At 52.7% G+C, this 18173-nt stretch overlaps 1 protein-coding gene across 11 annotated transcripts; it reads right to left on the bottom strand.

The window, feature by feature from the left end:
• Window positions 1-556: 556 nt before the first annotated feature.
• ABCD4 (ATP binding cassette subfamily D member 4) lies at window positions 557-16619 on the bottom strand. 11 transcript variants are annotated; one of them, XM_086319692.1, is made up of 20 exons: window positions 16499-16619; window positions 14858-14976; window positions 14597-14724; window positions 12435-13346; window positions 11542-11658; window positions 11062-11187; window positions 10372-10422; window positions 8940-9115; window positions 8046-8140; window positions 7688-7809; window positions 7488-7579; window positions 7215-7304; window positions 5139-5347; window positions 4872-4963; window positions 4147-4183; window positions 3730-3779; window positions 3254-3306; window positions 2860-2936; window positions 1910-2025; window positions 557-1750 (listed from the first exon to the last, which is right to left on the bottom strand). In XM_086319692.1, the coding sequence occupies exons 9-20, from the start codon at window positions 8119-8121 to the stop codon at window positions 1682-1684; spliced, it is 1083 nt and encodes a 360-aa protein (XP_086175818.1). In that variant the 5' UTR covers window positions 8122-8140; window positions 8940-9115; window positions 10372-10422; window positions 11062-11187; window positions 11542-11658; window positions 12435-13346; window positions 14597-14724; window positions 14858-14976; window positions 16499-16619; the 3' UTR covers window positions 557-1681. The 11 variants fall into 11 exon arrangements, 10 of the variants coding, with proteins under 10 accessions (XP_086175818.1, XP_086175812.1, XP_086175808.1 ...); XM_086319686.1 differs by lacking the exon at window positions 8940-9115; XM_086319682.1 differs by lacking the exon at window positions 8940-9115 and having other exon boundaries at window positions 13207-13346.
• Window positions 16620-18173: the final 1554 nt, after the last annotated feature.

Genomic DNA, 18173 nt, shown 5'->3' with positions numbered 1-18173 from the left:
GGGCTGCCATGGGCCTTCTCAGCACTGACATCCTGTAGGTTCCTACGGAGGCTTCAATGGGACTGGGCACTCCAGGTGCCAACCCCAGAGTTCTTAGCCCCTCAGCACCTGGACACACTGCTTTAGTGCCCTCAAGGGGTGGAGCTGAGAATAAGCTCCAGGCCTCTGTGCCAGCTAAGCCATGGGGTGGGGGCAGGGGGATGACTTGTTACCTGGGGCAGCATTTCCCCACGTCTGGGACTCGACCGCACGTCTGGGATCATTTCCAGTGGTATCAACAGGCATGAAATAACCTCGTCTTATACAAAGGAAATCATCCCTTGTAGCCTTGTGGTTCTTATTCCATTTCCCCACATCTATTAAGGAGAATAGATGGGTGCTGGTGTGTCTGACTCCATGGTCACATCCCTTAACGTCCCTGTGTACAGACACCAAGTCTCATGTGTAGGCACAGTATTGGGCTGTCATTTCTTAACACCATTTGTATTAATTTTTAGTTACTTTCTATTTATATCAAGTGTAAACTTTTCTTTAAAAATGCATTTAAGGAAATGAATTAACTTAAAAATACTAGAAATTTATTTTCATCTGGGTTGAGATTAGAACAGCAGAAGGGCCCTTGAGGTTAGTGGCTGAGGGACAACTGGCAACTGGGGAGATGCCAGTGAACGACCAGGGGCAGAAGGTTCAGCACAACAGAGAGTCCTGCTCTGGCCCTCAGGGTCTCAAAGACAAGTTTGGAGAGTCAACTAAAAAGATCATCTTAGGGACCTCTCGGTGGTCCAGTGGTTAAGACCCGGCATGTCTACTGCAGGGGACATGGGTTTGATCCCTGGATGGGGAACAAAGATCCTGCATCCCACATGGATCCTGCATCCCACACGCTGTACTGTGTGGCCACAAAGAAGAAAAAAAAGATCATCTTATGAAGAAAGAGAAAATGGGAAAGCTACACGTTGAAAAAAAGGTTTATCTTTAAAAGAGTTATAAAATTTACATAGCTGATTAAAGTCTCCTATGGCAAAACTGAAGTGATCTAAAAGACTTCTGGCTGTCTTGACTCCCAAGTCCAATACACCCTTCCATTGTGACCCTTCATCTCTTTTTTTAATTTGTATTTATTCATTATTTATTTTTTCTTTTTGGCTGTGCCGGGTCTTTATTGTTGTATGCAGGTTTTCTCTGGTTGTGATCAGGGGTTACTCTCTAGCTGTCGTGCACGGGCTCCTCTTGTTGTGGAGCATGGGCTCTAGAGCACAGGTTCAATGGTTGTGGTGCATAGACGAAGTTGTTCCACGGCATGTGGGATCATTCCAGATCAGGGATTGTACCCATGTCTCCTGCATTGGCAGGCAGACTCTTTACCACTGAGCCACCAGGGGTAGCCCCGACCCTTCATCTCTTATAGATCCCACAGTTCGTTTTCTTTAGAAAACGTGGTCTGAGGTTATACGTAAGTGATCAGCATTTCAAGTGTACAAAGCGGTGGCTGAGGTAGCAGGAGGCACGCTGGCAGGATGAGGGGTGTGGAGGCTCACACGTGGGCTGAGCCCACTGCCGCCAGCGTTCCCCACACTGCGAGGCAAACCTGGGGCTCCTTCCTCGCCCGCCAGCCCTCCTGGTCTCTCCTGGGGACCCAACCTCCTGAGCTTGGCTCTCCTTCTGGTGCCCAGCCTTGGCTTCATTCCACTTTGATTCTGGTCAGCTCCCACCTTCCGTCTCCACAGAGTCTCAGAACCAAGGAGTGAAACTACAAGAGACCACCACCACCACGCGGCGATCAGGCTGCCCTGGCTGTGATCGACCCCCTGCCCACTCTGCCATCCCCACTCCCCATTCCGCGGGCCCCCCGCCAGGCCCAGCCTTGGGGTTCTTCCTGGTCCTCAGGCCATCCTGTGGGCACGGGTACCTTCTCGAGGCTGCGTCGGTGGCCCACGCTGATGAACGTCATGCCCAGCTGCTGGCCGACGCGGTACAGCTCGCTCTCCACCTCCTCGGTCAGGGCACTGGTGGCTTCATCAAGCACTGGGGACAGAACCCAGAGGGAAGATGTGGGGCCTGCGGTCCACCCACCTCTGCTGCTCCTCCAGCCCACGCCCACCTCTGGCTGGGACCTGATGAGAGGCTGAAAACTGCTCTGCCTTCCAGGAGCCCTGCCTTAGGAAGACCATGGGCCATAGGAAGAGAGGGTGAGGCTTCATGTGGGAAGCCACTGCCAGCAGCAGGACAAAATCCTTCAGCTTGCTATGGATGAACACCAGCCACTGCCTTGGACCACTCAATCCGAGAAATCCTAGTTCCCTCAGTTCCTAGAAAAGTTCATACCTGCCATCCCCCTGCCAGGTACGGCTGGGGAGATGGCAGAATCTGAGGACCAAATTCAGAAGCCCTCTCAAGGCTGCCTCCAGCTGCTACACTGGCTCAAAGCCTAAGACTCGGTAGTTTAATATACAGGGGCTTCCCAGATGGCTCAGTGGTGAAGAATCTGCCTGTGATGCAGGAGACTCGGGTTTGATCTCTGAGTGGGAAGATCCCCTGGAGGAGGAAATGGCAACTCACTCCAGTATTCTTGCCTGGAAAATCCCACGGACAGAGGAGCCTGGTGGGCTACAGTCCAAAGGGTCACAAAGAGTCAGACACGACTGAGCAGTTTTATATATACCTGAGGATGCCAAGCACTGCCGCCTCATGGGCAGAGTTCTGCTGTCCCCCTCGGCAGGGACAGAGACGCCTGGCCAGGCACAGGTGTGCTCTCCTACCCGTAGCCATGACTCTCCAGGTGCCCTTGAACCACACGCCGCTATACCTTGAGCGCACACAGTACCTGGACGGCACATGCGCCTACAGGGCGAACCTCACCTGCATACTTCGGCTGCAGGTAGAAGAGCCGGGCAAAGGAGAGCCTCTGCATCTCTCCCGGGGACAGAACATCGTACCTGCGGAAAGGGAAGTGGAGAGGCCGGCTGGAGGAAGGAACATATAGCCTGGCTTCTGCACAGAATGGTCTGGGGAGGAAGAGGCTCTCACTGTAGATAGACTGTCCCATACCCGCCCGCCCCACTTTCCCACTAGAGCCCCACTCCCCACACGAGACAAGGCCAAAGCTCTGTACGCAAGGACATGAACCAGGCCCCTAATGGGCAAGCTATGCCCTGGGATTCGGGGTCAGGAGTCAGTTCATCCCTTGGCAGGACCCCTGGGAGCCACTATCTTTGGGGGAGCTGTTTCTGGAGCACCCCAACCTCCTCCTTACCAGTTCCAATCGACCTGCTGGTCCAGACCCTCTGTCCTTGCCACCAAGCTGGACTGTAACACACCAGAGGGAACAATGGGTCCATGGAAGGGCCCATCCCTGCCTCCTCCCATCCTGAGGACCGCCTCAGTCCCACCACATACATCTACCCCTGGCAGCTTAGCAAGCGGGGGCTGGGCGAGCAGTCTGCCCAAAGCAGAGAGGAGCAGTCCATCAGCTACCGTTTAGACTTGCTGGAGCGTGGGGACCAGACAAAGCAACCTGACATGGTGTTATCATTGTTTTAAAAATTGCTACAGAGTGAACGCTGCTTGTTCCCCATACCTGGCCAACAGCTCCCACTGCTGATTTATATGCCCACCCCTACTCCCCTCCCTCGCTCCAGGCTCTGACCTCCAGACCCTGGCCAGGGACAGCACCTGTGTCGTTGGTGCTACCAGGTGGGCTTGGACCTCAGGGTCCTTGCCCTCACTTACCAGGCCTGCCAGCTCCAAGAACCTCATGATCCTCTCATCATCAGTAGAACCTGCAAGACGCAGAAGTCAGTGCCTCTGGGCGGCCAGAATAGATGGGGTGCAGCATGACAGGGGGCGGGCAGAGGTGGGGCACCAGAATGGGGCCCAGGGCTCTAAGCGACAGGTTACAGCACTTAATACACTAGGGAATGGCCAGGGAAGGATGTGATCCGTCCCTTCCCTCCCATGGGTGTCTCTCCTCTGCAGGGGGGAGACAGAACAAGGTGAGGTCAGGGTACAGACCCTGAAACAGTAACCAGTCAGAGGAGGCAGTGGAGGGGACCCAACCAGAAACCAGCAGCCTGGTGGGGGGCCTCCCCCAACAGGCAGAGAAGGAACAGTGGGATGGGGGACATGTCCCGAGGGGGCCCAGCTCACCTGAGTCCGGGTAGATCTCCTTCAGGGGATATATCACCTGGTAAAACCACAGGGGCCTGGGGTAAGGGCCAAGGAGAGGTGGGACGGCACACAGCCCACCCTCGCTCGGAAGCAGGAACCGCCAGAGACCAGGCTCCTCTCCACCCGAGGAGAGGAAGCAGCATTCTGGCTGAGGAGCTGGGCTTACAGACAGCAAGGAGGGCCCCCAGAATCCAAGCTGGTGCTCAACAGATACGTGTGATATTTGGCTTATGGCCCCCACAGGTTAGCCTGCCTCCGGGAGCTGCCCTGAGTACATGGCCTGACCCACAGATGTGAATATAAAACAGGAGCAGTCTGTCAGCTACCATTTAGACCTGCTGGAGCTTGGGGACCAGAAAAAACAACCTGATGTAGTGTTACCATTGTTTTAAAAATTGCTACAGCGTGAACGCTGCTTGTTCCCCGTACCTGGCCAACAGCTCCCACTGCTGATTTATATGCCCACCCCAACCCCTCCCTCGCCCCAGGCTCAGACCTCCAGTCCCTGGCCAGGGACAGCAGGCTGGCCCCGCTGGGCCAGCACCTATGGTCGATGCTACCAGGTGGGCTTGGACCTCGGGGTCCTTGCCCTCACTTGCTAGGCATGGTTCATTTATGCCCTGCCTGCTGCACCAGCTCTCTGGGGCTGAGACCTGTTACCCTACCAGGGCCAGGTTGGGAGGTGGGGTGGGCCCCGGGCTGACCTGTTCCCGAAGGGTCCCATCAGTGAAGAAAGGCTTTTGGGGCAGGAACAGCACCCCATGGGGTCCAAAGTCCGCCAGCATCTGCACTGAGCCTGTAGGGCCCACAGAAACCTTTGTTTGGGCATCTTCCGAAAGGTAACTGCTCCTCACTCTCCTCAAGAGGCTTGATCCTTACAGCCAGATGCACACACATACCCACAAGCACACACATGCACCCCAACCCCCCAGGCCAAGGCTGGCTCAGAGACGGGCCAGGCTGGTCCTCACCCCGTGCGCTCGCCCAAAGGCCGCCCAGAACCCGGAGCAAGGAGGTCTTGCCGGTGCCCGTGTTGCCTGTGATGAGCAGGCTCTGTCCCTCAGAGATCTTCAGGCTCAGGTCCTTGATTAAGGGTTTGTGAGAGGAGGGGGCGCAGATGCAGACCCGCTCGAGGAGGAAAGCTGTATCTGCTGGCTCTGTTGCTGGCCCTCCCGGGCCCCTGGGGTCCAAGAAGGGAGGAGATGAGGGGAAGATAAGCACTGTCAGTGCTGCTGGGAGTAGGGGAGCCCCTTCTCCTCGGGGGCGAATCACCTCCAGACTGGGGGAAGGGCTGCCATGCGCTCAGTTGTGACCTCAGAAATCATATGCTGAAGTTACAACACTTGTACCTCAGAAGGTGACTGCATTTGGAGACAGGGTCTTGAAAGGGGTGAAAGTGAAAGTCGCTCAGTTGTGCTGACTCTGTGACCCCGTGGACTACACAGTCCATGGAATTCTCCAGGCCAGAACACTGGAGTGGGTAGCCTTTCCCTTCTCCAGGGGATCTCCCCAACCCAGGGATCGGACCCCAGTTTTCCGCATTGCAGGCAGATTCTTTACCAGCTGAGCCACAAGGGAAGCCCAAGAATACTGGAGTGGGTAGCCTATCCCTCCTCCAACGGATCTTCCTGACCCAGGAATTGAACCAGGGTCTCCTGTATTGCAGGCGGATTCTTTACCAACTGAGCTGTAAGAGGTGAGTACATTCAAAAGAGGCTGTGAGGGTAGGGCCCTAATCCTGCAGGACTGCTGTCCTTTTAAGAAGAGGGAGAGACACACCAGGGGGCGAACAAGCAGAGAAAACGCCATGGAAGGATGCAGTGAGAAAGCACCTGCCTGCAAGTGAAGGAGCAAGGCCTGGGGAGAAACCAATGCTGCCGCCACTTTGACCTTGGACTTCCAGCCTCCATAACTATGAGGAAATAAACTTCTGCTCTTTAAGCTATCCAGTTTACGGTGGGTAGCTATGGTAGCTATGGGTGTCCTATGGTAGCCCTGGCAAACTGAGAGAGGTGGTCTGGGCATGTACTCTGTGGCAGGCTGGGCCAAGTCCTGCCCTTGACTGATCTTAATCAGTCTTACCAGCCAGGCACCAAAGCGGTTATCCCCTCTTGGCAGATAAGGAAACTGAGTCCGGTGGCTAAGTAACTGCCTCAGGGGCACAGAGCTGCATCTGTCTAGTTCTAACGTCAAGAAGTTTTCACAGCCTCACAGTGTGATTGAAGGTCAGAAGGGGAATGGAAATACTAACCTATTCTGGAGTTTCTGGCTCTCCGTGGATGCCCATCTTCCCCACAGAACAGCAACTCCAGTTTCCTACAGTCCCTGCCCCAGTAGCCCACCCCAGTCCCTGGGTTCAGAGATGCATGAAGTTTTCATTCTTAACAGAGGCAACAGTTAAGGTGTTAGCTCCTAAGAAGAGAGTTGAGCATAGTTCTTGAAATTCAGCCTGTTTCCTTTTTTCAAAGCTTACTCTGCGGCCTCCATCCAAACCACCTCCTATGAACTAGGAGACCCAATCCCCACAACAACCCTAAGATGAAGGTTCCACGAACATCTTCCTATGGATATGAAGATATTGAGAGCGGTTAGGTAAACTGCTAAAGAAAAGTGAGGATGCGAGACAAATCCTCAATGCCCAGAAAGGTCAGAAACATCCCAGAGCCTTCAAGGATACATGAATGAAGACACCTCTGAGCCTGTGCGGGGACAAAGAACAGACAGGCCCCAAGGAAAGAGGCGGGTGCAGCAGGGCTCCGTAGGAGGAAGAGGGAAGAAAGGAAGAGGAGGGATGCTATTTGGAGTTTCATTAGCTCAGGCCCAGGCAGCTGTGTGCACTTTGCTTCCATTGGGTGGGAGGATGGTCTAAATGAACACAGATGCCGCAACCGTGACACGGATGGTGAACATTTACAGCACGCCTGCACACGACACGGGTTTCTTTCATTTGCTCCGCCGGACTGTCCTGCCAGCTGAGAAAGGGCCAGTCTCCGGGGCGGTTCCATGGCCCGCATGGTCCATCACTGTGCTGCCGGCCCAGGGCTTACCTGGCCAAGTCCCACTGGCTCTCATCCAGAAACTCCCCATCCTGTGACTTCAGGGTCATGTCCAGCAGGGTCTCCTGAAGCTCCCCGATCCTGGGCAAGAAGTGAAAGCCTGAGGAGGGTCTAGGGGCCCCGGTGAAGGCCTTTCTCCTTTCTTCCTCTCACGCCCACAAGTATTTGGTGAGGTTTTTTTCTGCTCTTTTATTTTCCCCTTGGCTACTTCTCCCAGCAGCACACACTTGGCTCAGGACCCGGCGGGGCCGGAGGCAGCCTCACCTGTGTGTGTAGCCCGCCACGTCGGAGAGCGTGGTGCAGAGGTCGATGAGCTGGCTGAAGCAGTTGATGAGATACATGCACACGAAGGCGTTCTGGGTAGGATAGAGGGCAGAGAGCCCAGGCCTTGACTCCAAGGCCGAAGGGCAGGGGAGCAAGTGTGACTGGGGGTTGGGGGAGTGTTCCCCAGGAGGGAGGCTCACCTTGCTGACTAGGCTGCTGAGCTCTGTGGGGCTCAGGTCTCCGTAGACACCACTGAAAATGGGGATCGCAATCACAATGTAGCTCAGGATGCTGCCCAGATAGTCAAACATGTTGATGCCGACTGCAGAAGACACAAGAGACCCAGGGTGAGAGACCCAGGCATTGAGCGTGTGTGCTCCAAGGGGAACAGGAGGCCAAGCGGCGTCTCAAGTGATTTCCCGGATTCTCACTTTCCTGAGGACACTCACAGCAAAGGCAAGCTGATCAGTGCAGAGAGGGAGGAGGGGCTTGTGGGGGGGCGGGTGCCATAGACTATCCCCGCCCCGTGGTTCCTGCCTCCGGACTTCCTGCACCTACTGTACAGCCAGAGCTCCTTGGACATCAGCTCCCTCTGGGTCTTCAGGAGTCGCTGCAGCCTGCGGTCTGTCCTCATGTGCTCCACGTGACCAGCCCTGATGATAAAGGCCGGGATGTCCACCGGGTCCAGAGAGCCTCTGCCAGGCTCCTCACACTCCCCTTTCGGGACCAGGCCCACCCAAGTGATCTTTCCTGCAGACCCTTTTGGCCACTAGCAGTCAGCCATTGCTGCATTCATTCAACTGGTTTTGCCTGTGGAAACAACAGGAACTCTATAGAGTGGGCAGACCTGGTTCAAATTCTGGCTCTGGCCAGTGACTAGCTGGGTAACACTGACAGGTTATTAAGCCTCTGAGTGTCAATTTACTCATCTATGAGAAGGAGCTTATAAAACCTATGTAATAGGCTCACATGAAAATTTCTGAATTTAAAGCGCCAGACATATGAGTGGCTCCTGATAAAAAAACTGCTGTTATTAAACAAATATACACTGAGCAGTCACTAGGTGGCAGGCTTGGTGCTAGTCAGCCAGACAGAGGTGGATAAAACAGCCCGGCAGGCAAATGCATGCCTTCTCCACCTGGAACATATGCAAAGTGTTACATAAGCCGTGTGTCTGCAGGACTATGGAAGCAAACAGGCCTGATCACTAAGGGAGTCTGGGAAGGCGCCCAGGAGACGGTGACTTCAAGCTTCAAGGATGGGCAGAAATTCTCCAAGCAGAAAGGTTAGGGGAGGACAGAGAAGGAATTACAGATTTAGTATCAAGGACAGAGAGGCTGCAGGAGAACAAACTCAAGAGCCCCAAGAACCAACCTGCTAGCCCCAGGGCCCAAAGCTTCATGAGCAGAGGTTGCAGAATCCAAAAACAATTTAGCACAGGCCCAGCTATACCTTTGCCAACAAAGGTCCGTCTAGTCAAGGCTATGGTTTTTCCAGTGGTCATGTATGGATGTGAGAGTTGGACTGTGAAGAAAGCTGAGCGCCGAAGAATTGATGCTTTTGAACTGTGGTGTTGGAAAAGACTCTTGAGAGTCCCCTGGACTGCAAGGAGATCCAATCTGTCCATTCTAAAAGAGATCAATTCTGGGTGTTCTTTGGAAGGAAGGATGCTAAAGCTGAAAGTCCAGTACTTTGGCCACCTCATGCGAAGAGTTGATTCACTGAAAAAGACTCTGATGCTGGGAGGGATTGGGGGCAGGAGGAAAAGGGGATGACAGAGGATGAAATGGCTGGATGGCATCATCGATTCGATGGACGTGAGTTTGAGTGAACTTTGGGAATTGGTGATGGACAGGGAGGCCTGGCGTGCTGCAATTCATGGGGTCGCAGGGAGTCCAACACGACTGAACTAACAGCTATACCTGCTCCCGACAACAAACCTCTTTCAGGCATGCTGAGTGCATACTAAGTTGCTTCAGTTGTGTCCAACTCTTTGCGACCCTATGGACTGTAGCCCACCAGGCTCCTCTGCCCACGGAATTCTCCAGGCAAGAATACTGGAGTGGGTTGCCATGCCCTCCTCCAGGGGATTCTCCTGACCCAGGGATCGAACCCACATCTCTTCCATCTCCTGCATTGACAGGTGGGCTCTTTACCACTAGCATCACCTGGGAAGCCCCTCAACCTCTCTCATAGACTCCTGAAACTCTTGGTGCCCCCCAAGTGGTGGCAGCTACAAACTACAGCAGAGATGGACAGAAGAGCAAAGTCCTGGGGCTATTAGATCCAGGTGATCCAAGGACAAACTTCCATTCCTTAAACACAAACCTCTGGGCCCTTACTATCAATCCAAACAGGAGTCCAGAGTTCTTACAGGAGGCAGAGTTCAGGGACCTGCCGTGGCCACAGAGGAAGGAATGGGATTTCACAACACAGCTGTCAGGACAGAGTCTGTGGGGAGCAGGTCTTCTAATCTGAGAGGCTCCACTCCCTCCCACGCCACAGAGACGCAGGATCAGCGGTGGACGTCACTGGGCTTCGGGCACTGGTGGAAAGCCACCTTTTTACAGACAGAAAAACAGAGGCAATGCCTTATAGTCATCAGCAAGGTAATGAAGCAGGCACTCATTTCACTAAAAACAAATTCTGCCCCGCCCTACACCAAGAGGAGGAAGGACTTGTTTCAGAAGCAAAGCCACGGACAGAAGGATGAGGCAGATGAAGACAGTGAGACACGGGGAGAGGGTCACAGCCAATGTGAGGATGCCTGGCTCCCGGCCTTGGCGATGGTGGAAGGGTTGTATGATTCACCTTGCCTTCTCTGCCATCTATCTCCCCGATCAGTTCTGATGAAGCAGATGGGCAACTATCTCAGGAGACTCACCTGAAAAAAGCAGCAGGCTCAGCATTCACCCGAATCTGCATGTGCTTGAACCTGGGCAGACCAGAGGTAAATGTGTGCTGACGGTGGGCAGGACTGGGCTCTCTCCTTTCAGAGTCCTGGATCAACAGGACCTCCAGGCAAAGAGGAACACGGCTCCCCTTCAACACTGTGTCTGCTTCAGCCCAACCCTTCCCTGAACTGTCACAGCGTGGGAAATCCCAGGCCTGGGTGGGGTGGCAGGAGCCCTGCAGACAGGGCAGCCCCTTGCCTCGCTCCAGAGAGGACAGGCGCGTAACTGCCACCGCCCCTCCTCCTCCCAGGGCCAGGTCTGAAGGAGGTGGCCAGGAAGCGCAGAGCAGGGCCCAGATCCACGGGCTGACTTGAATGAGGGCGTCTGGAACAGAAGCGTGTGAGAAGGCCAAGGGATGACAGCGACAAGGGCCAACCAGTCACCATTCTCACTGCTGCTCATGTATCATCTCATTAATTCCCCTTAAGATTCTCTCCATCAGGGACAGTACCATCTCCATTTTAGAGATGGGAAAATGGAAGTTAGAGAGGTTAAAGACCTCCCCCAAGAGCATGGCTAGTGACTGGTATAACTGGGGTTTAAACTCAGGCAGCCTTTTTCCAGATCCCATTCCTTATGCCTTATGCCTGGCCCAGAAACCCCGAGCAAGGGAGACACACCTGAAATCCCCCTCCAGCTTCTCCTGCTGCACCAGCTTTGCCACAATGGGACCCATCACCACTCTGTTCACCACGGTTCCCAGGATGAAATACCCGAAGATGCTCACAGGCCCGAGCCAGCTGGTGCTGAAAGGTGGAGAGAGGGAGGGTGTGGAGAGGGACATATGCCCGCAGGCCTCGGCCCTGACTCCTGCCCCCGTTCTGGGCAGCCCCTGTCCCATCTCAGAGCCCTGTGGGGCCTCTGCTCCTACGTGGGGGCACCCAGTACCTGGACAGTGACACATTAAGGGCCAAAGGGAGGGCCGGGGTCCGAACACACAAGATGGGAAGACTTCCCAGGGTGCAGGTGGGAAGGAGGGAAGACCTCTCTGGACCCTGACCCGGGAGTGCAGACTCCCCTCCGGAAGGGGAGTGAGGGACTCCGGGGAACCAGCAGGTAGGGGAGGACGGGGGGCATGCCAGCAGGAGGAGAGGCTTCACCTCCGGAAGCACTGGTAGGTGTAGTAGACGAGGGTGAAGGGGGAGATGATCAGCTTGCTGGCCATGCTGCTGAGCTGCCGACAGAACCGCTCCACGTCCTGGCTGATGCGCTGGTCCCTGGAGCCAACGACACACAGTGACTGGACCCAGGGAGCTGGGCTCTAGGGTGAGAGCTAAGGCAGCTCCAGCCTACCTCTTATTCTGATCTTGCCTTGCAACGACTCCATGGGAAGAGGGACCCAGGCAAGGGCTGGTCTCCTAAACGCAATGAGACCCTTAGGATCTTCAAACAGGGTTGTGGAAAGTGGCTTCTTATGGCACTTCAGCCCACCCCTCAGAAAAAAAATGGCAACTGAACGGTCCAGCACCCAAGGGGCCTGAGCTGGCTCCAAGCAGAGCCAAAGAAGGACTCGAGGGTGGGGGACCTGAGTTTCTGGATGATCAGGAAAGCCATCCGGCTTATCTCACTCCTCCCAACCTCTCCCTCACGAGCCGGAGCCCGCCCCCATTTTAGCTACGTGGCTGTGGAAGCTCTGGATGGGTTCAACCGTGGAGTAGACGCCTAGAAGAGAAAGTCAGGAAGCATCAGGGTGGGACTTCTCTGGTGGTCCAGTGGTTGAGAATCCACCGGTTTCTCAGGTTCGATCTCCGGTCAGGGAACCGAAATCCCACATACCACAGGTTGACTAAGCTCGTATGCCTCAACTAAGACCCCATGGAGCCAAATAAATAAATAAATATTAAAAAAAAAAAAAAAAGAGAAGGCAATGGCACCCCACTCCAGTACTCTTGCCTGGAGAATCCCATGGACGGAGAAGCCTGGTAGGCTACAGTCCATGGGGTCGCTAAGAGTCGGACACAACTGAGCGACTTCACTTTCACTTTTCACTTACATGCATTGGAGAAAGAAATGGCAACCCACTTCAGTATTCTTGCCTGGAGAATCCCAGGGATAGAGGAGCCTGTTGGGCTGCCGTCTATGGGGTCACACAGAGTCAGACACAACTGACGCGACTTAGCAGCGTTAAAAAAAAAAAGAAGCAGCATCAGGGCCTCCCAAGAGCCTCCGCTGCAAAGCTCTGCATAAGCTGAGGAAAGGTTACCTCAGGCAACAAAGAGCTTAGAAGGGTGGTGAGTGGGGAGGAGATGAGTGTGAAGAGAGACTCCAAAAGTCCCATCCCAACACCAAGGCCACAATGACTCCTAACTCCCAGAGAGGCGTGAGCTTGGGCCAATCCCTTGCATTCTCTGGGCCTCAGTTTCCTCACCTGTAAGGGAACCTGGGAATCAGTGAACCTGAGAAGTGATAGAATGGGGACAGGCATCCCAGACTGAGTCCTAGACAGCAGCAATTTTTTACTGGTAAAAATCAGAGCGCCCGTTTTCTTGCTTTTTTCTAGCAAGGACTTTTATCTCAGTCTTCAGAGGGTGCCTTGTTTGGAGGCCCAGGATATGAAATGGACAAAAGGGAGCTGCTCTTGGCCTCTTCTTTCAGCTCCCCTTCCTCAGGCATGCAGAGCACCCTCCCCCCATGGCTCCGGGCAACAACATTTGCAGATAACTGCAGATGACCTCATGGGGTCCCAGCAGGGCCTCTCGTGGGCTGAGTCAGCCCAGATGGATGAACCCCGTAGAGGGTGGCCAGGACGGACAAGGGGCGCCTACGGGTTATCGACGTCATCACGCAGCACGTTGAGGGTGTAGTACACGCGACCGCGGAAGTAGAGGCGGTGGAGGTGCTCAGTGAGGTCCTTCCTCCAGCTCACATACAGCAGGTTGCAGGTGAACTGGTCAAAGCTCTTGAGCTGAGCAGTGGGGGAGACAAGGGGAAGGGAGAGATGCATAATTCTTCCTGCAAGCGTCAGCTCCCAGCTCAGGCTGGTGGAAAGCCTCTGCCGACCAGTCCCAGCCCAAAGTCTGTCCACTCAGCACTGGGGCCTGTTAAAGCCTCAAGTCATGGGATTCCTCCCTTCCTCATTCACTCATATGTTCAATCCTTCACCAAAGGACCAGCCCCCACTCGCCTCTGGGGATTGGGGACAGTATCTTCTCTTCCATTTATGTTCTTATTTTTCTGCCCCCCTCAAACCTGGAACAGGGTTCTATATACATAGGTGCTTACTGACAGCAGACCCAACAGAAGTGCCAAAGTGTGATAAGAAGTGCCTCCCCCAAGAAAACAGGTAGTGCAGCCTGACAGAGAGCATTAGGCTTGAGTCCTAGCAGAGCCCTGCCTCTCATCATTTATGGAGCCTCTGTAGGCTAAGCACGAGGGAGGTAACAGTGCGTTCACAGTCTAGTGAAAAAACAGTCCCAAGGGTGTAAGAAGTGTTAGAGCAGAGGTAAACTCAAAAGGATTAACGGGACTTCCCTGGTGCGCCAATGGCTAAGACTCTAAGCTCCCAAAGCAGGGGCCCCAGATTTGATCCCTGGTCAGGGAACTAAGATCTCACATGCCTCATGGTGCAGCAAAAAAAAAAAAAAAAAAATCAGTAATTCAAAGGGGTGGAGTTGGGTAAAGGAAACATGAAAGAAAAGTTGAGGATGATCTAAAGGAGGTGATAGTGGAGGAATCCTGAAAAGTCAGCAGGCATTAAGCAGGTGAATGAGGGGTTCGGGGAGGAGGCCGTTCCGTGAGGAAGCAGCAGGTGCAAAGGCTGGGAGATGTGACAAGTGCCAGGCTCAGTCACAGTCTCAGTGCGCCAGAGGACAGCAGCAGCTCTGGCTGCTGGGCCCTGTTTTCAGGGGCTCTGAGCTCCCTGAGGCAAGACTTCTGGGAACAGAAGCGACAGTGATCTTTTCTGTTAAATGCTGAATTAAACCAGAACCCTGTGGCCAAGCCCCAAGAGCTTGAAACAATTGCAGAAATGGTCTCATGTGGGCCAACTGGCAAGATCAATGCCCTGCCTAGAGTTCTGACCCCGTGTTCCCAGAAGAGGGAAGGAACACACACGCACAGCTTGGTTCCTGCTTCCTGACGGCTAAGTCCCACCGGGCACTGGACAGACATCATAGTAGGCTGGAGGAGAAGAGAGATGTGGGGAGAAGACCTTACCATGGATTGGAGGACGATGAGCACCACAGACAGGAACGTCAGGGTCTTAAATCCATTTAAATCTTTGTTTCCTAGGACTCCAAAGTATTGACTGGGGATCAAGCCAACCTGGTAGATCACCAGTTGTTCTGGTGGGAGGGGGAGGAGTCAGGAGTCAGTAACGAGGGGTGAGAAAAGTCAGAGGAAGGCTTCTCGTATCTTTGTGTAATCAACACCCCAAAGAAGGAAAAGGACCCCACGAGCTTGGGCTCATTCACTCACCCAGGAGGGCCACACACAAAAGGGTCAGGAACATCAAGGCACTCTGTGATGACCAAGAGGGAAACAAAACCTTCTGTATCTGCAGAAACCGCTGGAGAAATTGCAAATCTAACCTGGGTCTGAAGAAGAGAAGCAGAGAGAAGCCTAAGAGGACAACGGAGCCTTAGAGAGCGGTGACTAAACTTATCTACACCTGTTGTGGGTTGGGGCTGAGGCCACACAGAAAGAATGTTTTACAAATGCTGAAGATGGTAGGCTGGGAACAGACCAGAGGATTAAAAAGGAATTTCTTTAAGTTGACAATGCTATGAAAGGTTAGGACTTCCCTGGTGGCTCAGACAGTAAAGTGTCTGCCTACAATGCGGGAGACCCGGGTTCAATCCCTGGGTCAGGAAGATCTCCTGGCGAAGGAAATGGTAACCCACTCCAGTATTCTTTCCTGGAAAATCCCATGGACGGAGAAGCCTGGTAGGCTACAGGCCATGGGGTCCCAAAGAGTTGGACATGACTGAGTGACTTCACTTTCACTATGAAAGGTTATTTACCAAAAACCTTTAGCTAAATTAATAAAGAAATTTTAGCCACAAGACAAGGAAACCCGCTACATCCATTCTCAAATAAGACCTCCAAATCAAAAACTAAAAAGCAGGAAAACTCACAACTTTAACTTAGAATTAAGTATCTTTGTTCAACATTGTGCCATAGATTCAAAGACTTGGAGAGTGGAAAATAAACAAGGTAATAAAATTTGCAGAGTGGAAAATAAACAAGGTAATAAAATCCAGGCATACAAGAAATTCCTGCCTCGGGAAGACAGGAAATCCATAGAAAAGTGGGAAAAGGACTTAGATAAGGGGAAATGCAAATACTTAAAAGAGGAAAGTTAACACAATGGAATACCACCTTACACTGATTAAGTTGATACACATTAGAAAACCCAAACAATACCAAACCCTGGATGGGTGGGGGTCGATGGCTGAGGGGAAACAGGAACCTTTAGGCAGTGGTGTTGGGACACTGGGTGTGATCACTCCGGAAAACAAATTTAGCAGGATTAAGTGTGACCAAGCATCCTACCCTGGGGTGAACAATCCAAAGAAAAATCTAAGCAATCTAAGTGTCCATCACTGCAGCTGCTACGTCGCTTTAGTCGTGTCCGACTCTGTGCGACCCCATAGACGGCAGCCCACCAGGCTTCTCGTCCCTGGGATTCTCCAGGCAAGAACACTGGAGTGGGTTGCCATTTCCTTCTCCAATGCATGAAAGTGAAAAGTGAAAGTGAAGTTGCTCGGTCGTGTCCGACTCTAGCGACCCCATGGACTATAGCCTACCAGGCTCCTCCGTCCATGGGATTTTCTAGGCAAAAGTACTGGAGTGGGGTGCCATTGCTTTCTCCGAGTGTCCATCACTAGGAGAATGTGTAAGTTAACTGCGGTCTCAAGACCGTAGCACCACCCAGCACTCAGAAGTGAAAACTAGATTACTATAGCATGCACGATCTCAAAAACACAATGTTGAACAAAAAAGTTTTTGAAAAATCACAGCATGTTATGAAGTTGGAAGGTAGCTGTATCTTTTCCCCAAACAGCCCCGAGTAAGACGTCCCAAGGCCCGTCCCTCTTCCCCAGCCGCCCTTCTAACCTGCCGCCAGGCCGGGGCCCGGGCCCCCGGATCGCCATGAACAGGGATCTGACCGACGCGGGAGCCGGGCAGCCCCCGGGTCAGCTCCGGGCATAGTCCGAAGAGCGCGCTGCCTGCCGACGAGGGGCGGGGCCCCGGTTCGGGGCGGGGCCTGGACCCGGCTACCACAGAGACGGGCGGATAGAGAGGAAGGCGCCCGGCGACGTAGCGGCTCCCGGAAGCGACCGACTTCTGTAAAAGAACCAGAGCGCTGTCTGTCGACCTGGCGCCTAGAGCGCCCTCTCCTGAATATGGACAGATTCCCCTTACGCAAGAAGCCGCGGAGAATGTGACCTAAGTATTTGTAATTCGAATTAAACCTGTTTCGAATTATACAGGAACCAGAGGTGAAATTGTCAACATCCGTTGGATCATCGGAAAAGGAAGAGAGTTCCAGAAAAACATTTGCTTCTGCTTTATTGATTACGCCAAAGCCTTTGACTGTGTGAATCACAACAAACTGGAAAATTCTTCAAGAGATGGGAATACCAGACCACCTGACCTGCCTCCTGAGAAATCTGTATGCAATTCATGAAGCAACAGGTAGAAAAGTACATGGAACAGACTGGTTCCAAATCGGGAAAGGAGTAGGTCAAGGCTGTTTATTGTCACCCTGCTTATTTAACTTATATGCAGAGTACCTCATGCGAAATGCTGGGCTGAATGAAGCACAAACTGGAATCAAGATTGCCGGGAGAAATATCAATAACCTCAGATATAAAGGCGACACCACCGTAAAAAGCCTCTTGATGAAAGTGAAAGACGAGAGTGAAAAAGCTGGCTTAAAACTCAACATTCAGAAAACTAAGATCATGGCATCTGGTCCCATCACTTCATGGCAAATAGATGGGAAAACAATGGAAACAGTGACAGACTTTATTTTGGGGGGCTCCAAAATTACTGCAGATGGTGACTGCAGCCATGAAATTAAAAGATGCTTGCTCCTTGGAAGAAAAGTTACAACCAACTTAGCATATTAAAAAGCAGAGACATTACTTTACAATGTCCATCTAGTCAAAGCTATGGTTTTTCCAGTAGTCATGTATGAATGTGAGTTGGACTGTAAAGAAAGCTGAGCATGGAAGAATTGATGCTTTTGAACTGTGGTGTTGGAGAAGACTCTTGAGAGTCCAAGAAGGAGATCCAACCAGTCAATCCTAAGAGAAATCAGTCCTGAATATTCATTGGAAGGACTGATGCTGAAGCTGAAACTCCAATACTTTTTGGCCACCTGATACGAAGAACTAACTCATTGGAAAAGACCCTGATGCTGGGAAAGATTAAAAGCAGGAGGAGAAAGGGATGAAAGAAGATGAGATGATTGGATGGCATCACCGACTCAATGGACATGAGTCTGAATAAGCTCCCAGAGTTGGTGATGGACAGGGAAGCCTGGTGTGCTACAGTCCATGGGGTCTCAAAGAGTTGGACACGACTGAGTGACTGAACTGAAGTGATGCATGTTTCACTGCAGAGGGGAGAAGCTACTCACTCCAGTATAGAATTCCGTGGAGAATTCCATGGACTGTATAGTCCATGGGGTTGCAAAGAGTTGGACACGACTGAGTGACTTTGACTTCACTTCATACATGTTTCATACGTTCTCCCAAAGACACCAGAATGACTTTTTTTTTTC

The sequence above is a fragment of the Bos grunniens genome, chromosome 10 (assembly GCF_055505025.1).
Source record: "Bos grunniens cultivar Pamir isolate PY7600 chromosome 10, Bosgru_T2T1.0, whole genome shotgun sequence".
Classification (NCBI taxonomy): domain Eukaryota; kingdom Metazoa; phylum Chordata; class Mammalia; order Artiodactyla; family Bovidae; genus Bos; species Bos grunniens.
The sequence above is the reverse complement of the archived record's forward strand: the minus strand, read 5'-3'. Positions and strand labels throughout refer to the sequence as shown.